This window comes from Stegastes partitus, unplaced genomic scaffold (genome assembly GCF_000690725.1).
Source record: "Stegastes partitus isolate 25-593 unplaced genomic scaffold, Stegastes_partitus-1.0.2 Scaffold349, whole genome shotgun sequence".
Lineage (NCBI taxonomy): Eukaryota > Metazoa > Chordata > Actinopteri > Pomacentridae > Stegastes > Stegastes partitus.
In genome coordinates, this window is record NW_007578080.1 from 167,807 (window position 1) to 178,489 (window position 10,683).

Below are 10,683 nucleotides of genomic sequence, written 5' to 3' on the forward strand. Positions count from 1 at the left end.
GTGACCCTTCCAGGACTTCGTTGGAACCACGACAACAACCTTTGAGCTAAAAACCCACATGTTGAAAATGGTTAAAGTTTTATTATGCAATAATACAGGCCTGCTTCCTTTCAGTAAACGGCTGTAAAAATCTAAAAGAATATGTTTACAGCATTTACTGTCTAACAGCAATGTTTGTGCATGTTTGCTTACCAGTTATCAGAAAAAATTGATTTTCCAAATGTGTTCCACCAAAACCATTTGCAGGGGCACCATCACCGACCAAGAACATTATGATTAGTTTAAAGAAATACAAAAAAGCCAAATCTTGTCCCCCATATAGCAGAGTGATAATGTTTTTAACCGTACAAAAGCTGTCAAACAGAAAAGCACAACAAAAACAAATGTAAATCAAATAACCTCAATAAAAATAGAATGGAGAACATAGCAGTAAGTTCACTCAAAAACTCTAAAGTTAATAAATATATTCATGGTTTAGGAAGCTTTTATGTTGTATGACCGAAATCTTTGATGCTTTTCATTTCCTTCATAAAAATGAAAAATGTGTATGTAAATTTACATTTGTGAATATGGTACAGTCTAGTAAAGAACAAAGTCTAAGCAAATGTTGTCAGCTAAAAAATGACTTAAATATAAATAATATTTAAGACTTGGGTAATACTGAGAATCCTGTAAAAAGTTGCTGTAATGTCAGATGACAGTTGTTGCCATCTTCTCTCCCAGGTCATCTTCCAGATCACCCCTCTGGATACAACCCAGTGGATGATGGTGCTGAAGATCTCGCTGCCTGTCATCCTGCTGGATGAGCTGCTAAAGTTTATGGCCAGGAACTACTTGGATTTTGGTAAACAGCTGGAGAAGCCGGCCAGCAAAGGCTGCTCCCTGTCTGCATGCGCCGAGGGCATCTCCTGGCCCTTCGTGGCCATCTCCCTGCCCCTGGTGCTGTGGATCTACAGCACCGACACTAACGTGTCCGCCATGTTGTGGCCCTGACTGACTCAAGCACCCCGCCCTCCCTGTGCACCCGTGTGAAGTGGACATTAACACACACATCTAACACAGTTACATTAACTCGGAACAACTTCCAGTCAACACTCGCACCTGCTCTGACCACCGTCAGATCTTTTTCTATTTACTACATTTATCCTGATACATATTTTTGGGTGGGGTGGGGGGTGGGGGGTTTAGTCATATTTTAATGACTTTGACTGACATTACGTCTACGTGTTTTATTTTACCATCGTGCTTTTCCCTCTTTTGACCCCCGCTGTGAACAGTTGGATATGTTGGAGCTGTGTGTTGAGCTGTACAGAGAATTTACACTATTTTATAATAATTAATGTTTTGTAATTTTGGGGGGAGGGGCCGTGGGGACGAGAAAGCTGGGTGTAAAGAGAATATGAGGACCGCATAGTATAATACTAATTTGAGGGCGAAGACTTGAATTTATTTGCCCTGGCAGAATCTCTAGTCATTTTTGAGCTCCATGCATCGTGTTCGTTCATTATTTTCTGCATTAGGCAGAGCACAGCTACCTCAATGCTGTTAATATGACCATAACTACCCATTTGTCTTAACAACCATTTCCTAGATTATCATTTGAAGTGTTGAGGTAAGCACCAATTTGTTTTGCAGTAGAGACGAAGCCCTCACACACATTTTTGATGTTGTTTTTTTAATATATTTTTCTTTTCCTCTGTTATCTGAGGGAAGAGGACAAAGATGTTACCAGTTTGATTCAAAGCAATTTTTGATACAGTTTGTTGTTAAAATTATTTACTTGAAGAAACACATTTGTCTGGATTTTGTTTTCAAGTTTTGAGATTTAGTCTGTTTTAGTTTTTCATCTTAATTACAGTAATCCTTATAATATATGTAAAATGTGCACATACTGTACTTGAATATGTAAAAAGGCACCAAGAAGCTGTTATCAACTGAGCACAACATGGACAGGTTAAGAGGAGCTCAGCCCTCTGAAGGCTGAAACAGCTGGTCATTGGAAGAGTCTGTATATCTGTACATAGCACACAAAGTAGAAACTCTGTATACATATTTTTCTGTTGTTGTTTCAGTGCTCCACACAGTTACACTAGTTTACTTCAGTGTGCTCTTAGCCTTAGTGCATGGCTGCTCCAATAATCCCAGGCCAGTGAGTGCTTTGAGTTCTTTTTTCGGTTTTATAGCTAACTGTTGTTTCTTCCAATGCCTTCCACCTGTTTACCTGCAGAGTGAGTACACTTTGACCTGCATGCAAACTACTACCAGTGCGCTTTCTTCTTTGTGTGTTTGCACATGCAGCTTTGCAGTCTGTCATTGCTCATACAAAATGACAGCAATAATAGCTCCTCATTTTTTAAATTAGACTAGCTTTTTAAGAAACTAACGGTACGAAAGAGGAGCGAACTTAGGTGATTGTAGTTTAAAATGCCTTCAATGTCACCAAGTGCCAGGTACACACTGAGTGGAAAAGGAGTGTTTTACATTTCAAACAGGCTCAGTATCACTGGTGCCGGTTGTTTTTGATTGTAGACTTGCAGCATGTTTTGGCAACTGGCAGACAATGACATTTAAGTGCCCCCACACCATGACTGGAATATGGTGTTGTGTGTATTTGTTTAGTTTTTTTAAGAAATTGCATTTTCCCTTTGCTTGCCCATAGCATGGCCTGGCCTGTATTGCTCTGTTTTAATTTAAATTATTCGCTACTCTGATGCGTTTACTTTGGCGTGTGATTTCTTCATGTGCATTGATTTGTTTCTTCCTCTCTCTTCTTTTTCTTTGCAGCAAAGGCCAAGTAAGCCCACCTCTACTCTAAATTCCTTGCAGAAACTTTGGTTTGGTTTTGTGTTGTGCATGTGTGTTTTGGGCAGCACATCTTACTAAGAGCTGCATGTCAGTGAAGTGATACAATGACAGGAGCTCATCAAGTTCATACATGATTTTTATAGAACGGCCATAAACAAATGTCTGATGGAAACTAGCCAGTCCCACCTCGTCAGTCCTTCCATCCTCCTGCATGAAGAGCCTTCGATTATGACACAATCTCATGCCATCTTTTTAGACTAAGATCTTAGTACCGTGTACAGTCAATTGTACATTATTCCTTGGTGCATGTCCGCTCAGTCAGCCATCTGTTTTACCAGACTTCTGTTATAGACAATGTATGGTATTGGTAAATAGATTAGACATTCGTCAGATAGTACAACTGTTAAATAAGCTCAAAAACACAGTTCATCTTTCCTAAGGAAATACTTTTATGGGATATTTAAAAACCAAACAGACTTTTTTTTTTTTTGCTTTGCACTGAGATGTGCAACATGTTTGGAGCAGATTTTGCCACATCTGGGAAGGCAGATGTGCAGCAATGCACATGTTTCACCATGAGAAAGGCAGGCAGTCCCTCCTCTGGCATTTTTTGCCAAACTGCTGTACTGTATTTTCAGAGATGATTGTACAATGTATCACATGAACTTTGGTTTCAGGTAAATAAAGCTGTCATACATGAAGAGTTTACTGAGTTTGTCCTGGTTTCATTAAACTTATTTCAACAGATTTAATGTGATGCAACGAAGAAAGTAGGTGACATTTATATCAAGTGAGAGTGTTTAATAATTTTATTATACATTTAAAATATGTACAAAATACTATACACATTTGTCTTGAAGTGATAAAGTAAAACTTCCCAACTTCAGAATGAGTCAATCATGGGGTTATTTTTTTTTTATATATTTATATAAAGAAAGGCAATGGGCAGCACACAGTAATAAAAAAAAACATACTACATGACACAAATTCTCATGTGACAGAAATGGAGATATATTTTAAAAAGCAGCAGAAATATGGAACACTTACTTGTTCAGACTTCCAGTTTGCCTGTCAGAGACAGAAAGTCCTGCAATATTCACAAGCTTTATTGTGACACAGATGACATCCAAACTTTGCCTCCTCTGAGGAAACTTGAGTCAGTCAGGCTCAAACAAAAATTAAAAATCTTTGCCAGCCTCTTCTGTAACACGTCGCATGTAACTCCAGGCATTTTTGGCCTTAACCTGAGTTTTCATCAGTTGATGTTGACCAAATTTCAACTGCTTCAGTGCTTATTTTCCTGCATTCACTTTGCCCTAAACAGCTCTCAGTACAGCACAGAAAGGTCACATTAAAAACAAGGATGCTCGCTGTGAATAGTTTAACATTAAGTTGTGTTTTGCACTGCCCAGCAGCCAAGTAGAAAATAGCCACGGCAATATGAGAAATGTGCCAACATCTCTCACCACAAAGTGAGAAATAAAGGCGTCATTTTGCTTTTCTGGGGTTGAGCGCCCCTTGGTTTTATAAGACTGTGCTGGAGAGCTGTGAAAACCAGTAAATAAAGCTGAAGTGACCTCACGGTGAAGCTGATGAGGTTGTCAGCAGGATTGAAAACAGAATCTGATCAAAAATGGCTGGAGTTCTGCAATAAGCTGTGTTTTAATAAAATCACTGCAGTCCTCCTGAAGCAAAAATCAAGCATCAGTTCATCCAAGGGTGCAAACATTAATCTCTGAGTTCCATGTCAAAGCTTTGTTGTCTTTAAAGTTAGCAACATCAGTCACTTGGTGTTGACCTCTGATGGTGTGAGGAGTGAGCAGCAGTACGACCTCCAGAGGCTGCACCGTCCTGTTTGACAGCCCTGACAGCTGAAGGCTTCCTGTGGGCTGCAGAGTTTAGAAGGTGGTACTGGCTGAGCCTCCCTCAGCGGCCCAGGGTCACTGCATCCCAAACCACTGTTCCTGATCTGCCCACTGAGCCGCTTCACTGTCACTGCCCTCCAGATCTCCGTCCTCTCCACTGCCCTCCATGTCGTCACCGTCCAGCTCCACAGTGGCATCAGTAGGGCTCTCCTCCTTCTCCATCTTCTGCATGCCTTCTAAAGACTTCTGGTCGTTAGGATCCAGGCTGAGGAGAAAAGAACAAAGTGTTAAAAGCGATGAATATAAATAATCAAACATAAATAACTAAAGATTGTCTTCAGACTTTAAATAGCACATTGAGCATATGTTAAGTCTATAATTAGCAAGGAACTTTGCAAAACAAGTGCTTGAATGTTAGCGTCATATGATTTTAAATGAGCCACTGTGCAGAAAGACTTTGTATTATCAGACGAGCTAAGATAAAACTGGGAAATGCGGCAGAGTGCACTGGCAAGAGGAAGTGACAATCATTTTACAGCAACATCAAACATTAATACATTTACCAGACCAGAAGTAAGAGATGCTATCTGCTGATGAATGCTGTTAAGTGCACTTAAACCCAAATTTTTCATTCATGATTTTTTTGAATTGAACAGTTTATTTCTTGATTACCTGTGGACATTTTGTTGATTCATTACCTAATTTAAAATAAGTGAACTGCAGACAGACTGCAGATCTACTTAAGCAAACAGAGACAAAGCAGACAACAGTGTTTGAACGTTCATCTAAACTCGCAGTTTAGAACTTTTGTCTCCTCTTTGTGGCAGTAAGAGTTATTACAGTTTTATTAGATGCAAAATAATAATTATAATAAAACAACAACATGACATCAGCATCATATAACAGTCATCAGCTGCACTGCTCTTTAAACATTGGTGAACAGAATTTTGATAAATCCATATTGCTCGACAACTCTATTTATATCCACATTTTAAAGTGGGAACACACTGGGTTTTCTTATTTTCTAAGATCAGTCTCTGTTTACCTTAACGCTATACTGTACTGGTCCATGGCTTCTTGGTAATCATTGACAGCCACCAGGAAATCTCCCAGCATTCTGTGCAGGACACAGTCACTCTGATTGGCCAAGGCATTCCTCAGGAGAGCGATCCCCTCTTCATATTTCTGTTCTCGGCCTTTAAACACAAACATACACAGAAAATGATCTCATCTGTCTATCAAGCTTAATTTTCATCGACTTTCATCTTGTTCATTGTACGTACTGAGCAGCTCCGCCTTTTTGACCACAGCCTTGGTGTAGTCGGGTCTCTGGGCCAGTGCTTTGTCCAGCAGGGTTTTGGCTTTCTCCTGAGTCACTGGGTCTTCCAGGCATACTGTGGCAAGGATAGTAAGAGTCTGCGCATTGGCCCCCAGAGTCTTATAGATGTTGTTTGCCATTCCCATAGCCTCTCGAATCCCATTGGATGCCAGGTAACAATCGATCAGACCTGGAGTGATTAATATCAAGGTTAATGGAATCAAAACAGAAATGTATCACATCTGAAAACATGGCGAGAAAATAAGGATATAAAAACAAACATACCTTCATAGCAGTCGAGCCGGCAGGGTGCCAGGCGCATGGCCTCTCGGAAATGGATGATGGCTTCCTGAACTCGGCCCATGTTTCTCAGTGCGGCCCCCTTCAGGAGGAGAGCCTGTACACTGTTGCTGTTCAGCTGGATGGCCTTGGCCCCCAGGTAGAGGGCCCTGGAGTACCGCTTGCTATAAAAGCTGTGGCAACTAAACAACAAATTCAAAGGATTACAAAACTTAGCTAGACAATGATACTATATGATGTAGATTTTGTCTGAAAAAGACAAAGCTGCCCATCTAGCAATGTACTTGAATGACATTTGTCTCAAGTCAAGGCCTACTTCAACTCAGACTCACCCAGAGATCACCCAGGGTTCAGCATGCTGGTCTGATATATTAAATAATCGTCCACCCAGGACTTCAACATCCTCCAGGTGACCCTCACGGGCCATGAGATAGCCGTATACATCCATTCCTGCAAGTGCAAACAACAAAACTCCTATTTTATCTGGACACCAAGACATCCCATGATTCAACGTCTTGTTTAGGGCTGCTAACACAAGTGTGAAGCTTATGCAAGACCACTGCAATAATAATAGCTGTCAATCAAGCAATGAAAATAAAAGTGTTCTTAACTGCAAAATCCATTTTTAACTGTAACAGATACTAAGTCAATCAACACAAATGTACAAATATCTCTTTCCTGTGACTCACCTTTAATGAGATATGGATCCAGCATCTGGGCTTGTTCAAATTTCAGAATGGCATTTTTGGTGTCACCTGCCCTGAAGTAAACATCTGCCAGGCTCACCAGGAGGTCCACATTGTCCCGCAAGAGAGATTTCTTCTCCAAAGAGCTGAAACAGGATTTTACACATCAAACAAACACACTGTCATGAGAAATAAAAAAAAAACTGCAACATACAGCCCTTTTGTACAGGTCACTGTATTCTGCTCACCAAATAGTGTTAATAGCTCTTTGATTGTCTCCGGCGTGTATGAAGGCGTATGCTTTGATCCAAACAGAGAGCCAGTCCAGGTTGGGGATGCTCTGGATCACATCCACAGTCATGGATGCCACTTCAGCTCCTTTTACTGACAGAGAGAGAAGGCCTGGAGGAAAAATAAGATTTCAAAAGTTAAGAGAGATCCACTGATTCAATCACAGCTTTTGTAGGCATTTGTATACAAACAGAAGAGCAAGTGTCTCTGGCGGTTTTAATGTGGCTTGTTGCACTACAGTGTCACTGGAGACATTCATACCAATTATTGCGTCCAAGGCAAGGGGACACTGTCTGAGCACCTCTTTGTAGCTTGTCACAGCAGAACGTTCCTGACCAGCTTTCCTGTACAGGTTTGCCAGCATCATGTTGATCTAACACAAGAAAGAAATGCAACATCCATTTTTATTATTGTATCATGCATAAGCTAATGCACTAAAAAGTTGTTAAATAAATTCAAATTATGAGGCTATTGTTTTGCTCAACATCATCATCATGACAATATCTCTAATAGTTGCTTTTAACCTGAAAATACAATAATAAAACTGTCTAGTGAAGTAGAACAAACAGGAAAGTCATACCCCCATTGTGTTTTTTTTATTTTTGAAACTACAACTTAGTTCCTATGGTCCCAAACTTAAGGTTCATCTATTCTTTCGTACATCGTATGTTGCTCTACATTTTCAGAAGTCTTCTGCAGCTATTGCTTTTTGTACAACAACACACACAGAAGTCTCACTTCAGATACAGATGTGGTTAAAAATTGATCTGTATATTTTTAAGAAAAGTAAAAATTATGAAGAAAACAATGATTATAACTGAGAGTAGTAGTCTACCTTTGGAGTCCTTTGTCTGGAGGGAATCCCATCAAGCACCGCAATGGCATCTTTATCCAGTTTCAAAATTGTGTAGCATTCCGCTATCTTGTACTTTACCTCAATTTCTGACGGCAAACTCTGAAAGACAACATTCAATGTAATGAATTTATCAATTACCATTTATGCCAACAGATCAAGTCAGTGGTGTGGATTATTCAAGAATAGTAACACATGACATTTAACAGTGCCTTTTCTTTTAAATCATGTTCCAGGCTATAAATTATACCCATAAAACATTGTTAAACAAATCTGTACACCATTAGTCTGACAGCATTTATGGTATCCGTCTGTTTAAGTTCGTTCTGCCGATATTTCATTTTAAGCCTTTGTCAGCTGCTGCTGAAGTCCAAAGGCTACTTTGGATTGTTGGGTTCTCTGTTAAATTTGTAAGGTCTATACCTTACTTTGTTAAGTGCTGTGTGATAATGTGTTGTAAACTGCGCTCTACAAATAAAGCTGAATTGAATTGAAATTGAATTGCTAGTGATGATAGCAGTGAACAGCTCCAGTTCAATCTAAAATTTTACATTTCATATTTAAAAAAAGAAAAACCACATACCTGTGCCTGTATGTTAGAGGCGGCTCCACCAGTAGAGGTACGAACTTTAGATGTTTTGCTGAGCACCTTCTTCTGCTGCAGAGCCATACTGTATTTGCAGGCAGCATTGCGATACTCCTTATCATGGAAGATGGCATCAGCGTGGTAAACCAACAGCTGGTACTTCTGGGCCGGTGAGAATAGCTCTCTTTAATCAAAGACATACAAAAAATAAAGTCATCAAAGTTGACATAACTTGTTTCTCTACTGCACACATGATAATGACGTGAACAAAGACTTCAAATGATGTAACAGAGAATATAGAGGACCAAACCAGACTGCTGAAAACTGCTGAAAATCAAATTCATAAAATTGTGCTGCACAATACACCAATATTAGGAAAGCCTCATTACTCTCTTGTGGGTGTGACAACCACTTTATACTTCTCTCATCCTTGAATTTCCCCAAGGGGATGAATAAAGTATCCACCTAATACTAGCCAGTAAAATGGGAGAGCCCAGACACACCACAAAGCCCATTCATAACAAATGTTTTATCTACACAGACGAAGGGATCCAACAAAACCAACTTGGCAAAGCATCGCACTGAAATACATGCCAACTTGTACAAAGGATCGATAAGCAAATATAACACATAAATAATACCATCCTGGCCTTGAATGTAAGTCAAGCGAGTGTGTTTCATTTTGTGACAAGCTAACTTTTCATTTAAATTGGCTTCATCTTTTTAGCCAACTGACCAATGTGACGGACACCTCTATATGTAAAAGCAGCGTTCACAGTGGTAACATTAAGTCTTGTTTCTGCAAGCTGCTAAAAAATTAGGCATTCACACATATACAGTTCCTGACTAAATTCCTGCAGAAAGAGTGCACATGGATGATTAAAATAGGCACTAAAGTTGTGTTGCACTTATCTCTGCAAGGATTTAACATTTAATAGGCAGCAGTGTAACATGTTCTAGCTCCATGTAAGTGTTTTGGTTTGTTTCTTTAAACACTATGCTACAATTATTCACTAAACAAATTTTAAAAAATAAAATAAAGATAAAATAAAAAATTACACTCCACGATCTGTACTAGAATATGCCGTTACTTTCAATATGTTTTAGATGTTGCTGTAGTATCGTTTCAGTATCTGTATCGATATACTTAGGCAGGTATGTATCGAAGTCTGAATTTTGGTATCCTGACAACACTAAACCAAAACAACATCAACCAAGATAGTGAAAGTGTCAATTTGTTCAAAATACAAAGCTGTAAACAGTAATGTAAACAGTTCATATGAGGCGTAGAAGCATCCTGTAACAGCTTTCTTCTACTTAAAGGAGCAACTGTTGGGCTACATCAAAACAAAACCTGCGACTTTGACAGCACAAATATAAACTACATAGGCACTATTTTTAAATCAATTAGACTACAACATCAAGATTTCGAAAACCGCAATTATGGAAAACAACAATATGCGTGACAGGTTCCCCTGAACAATATTCACAAATATGTTGAATTTACAACACTTCAAGCTAACTGCTATTAGCACCGTGCAGTGCAGGAGACTCTGAATACGGCTATTTCTCGGGAATGAGCCTACACTGTATCCACCCTTTAATCTGAATAGCACTATTATTAACGCTGATAACGTTTGAGGTGAACACTTGAGCCAATACTGTATTCCACAATCACATTTCATAATGTTAGATGCTATTTCGGCTACCCCTGTTACAGAGTGACAACATCTAACACTTGTATAGGAGAGCGCTCTCCAGGATATAGACGGCCCCCACATTGACATTACTTACGGATTGTTATTACTCATCGTGAGCAACAAACTGCTCAATATCCGGACATTGGAGTGAAGGCCGGCGGCAGCCATGTCCCGCACATGATCTATCACATTCATTTTCGGTTATTTTAAAGGGCTGGGTTCAGGTTTCAGTCTCGAGTTAAAAGTTTGGGCTGGAAGCAGCTAACGTTAGCTAGCATC

At 39.5% G+C, this 10,683-nt stretch overlaps 2 protein-coding genes across 3 annotated transcripts in view; one reads left to right on the top strand and one right to left on the bottom strand.

The window, feature by feature from the left end:
* The window catches only part of atp2a2a (ATPase sarcoplasmic/endoplasmic reticulum Ca2+ transporting 2a), a 30,463-nt gene extending 26,950 nt beyond the window's left edge, over nucleotides 1-3,513 (top strand). The window contains exons 20-21 of one of the 2 annotated variants that reach the window (XM_008284154.1): nucleotides 724-844; nucleotides 2,785-3,513. In XM_008284154.1, the coding sequence (XP_008282376.1) occupies nucleotides 724-844; nucleotides 2,785-2,798 (135 nt within the window). In that variant the 3' untranslated portion in view covers nucleotides 2,799-3,513. Of the gene's footprint in view, nucleotides 1-723; nucleotides 1,114-2,784 lie in introns of those variants that run through there. The other variant, XM_008284153.1, reaches the window with a different exon arrangement.
* Nucleotides 3,514-3,591: 78 nt separating this feature from the next.
* Nucleotides 3,592-10,683, bottom strand: anapc7 (anaphase promoting complex subunit 7). The gene is made up of 11 exons (XM_008284155.1): nucleotides 10,499-10,683; nucleotides 8,702-8,888; nucleotides 8,101-8,220; nucleotides 7,527-7,638; nucleotides 7,223-7,376; nucleotides 6,978-7,120; nucleotides 6,621-6,738; nucleotides 6,274-6,470; nucleotides 5,954-6,178; nucleotides 5,716-5,866; nucleotides 3,592-4,935 (listed from the first exon to the last, which is right to left on the bottom strand). Exons 1-11 carry the CDS (start codon nucleotides 10,597-10,599, stop codon nucleotides 4,746-4,748), a joined length of 1,698 nt encoding a protein of 565 aa, XP_008282377.1. The 5' UTR covers nucleotides 10,600-10,683; the 3' UTR covers nucleotides 3,592-4,745.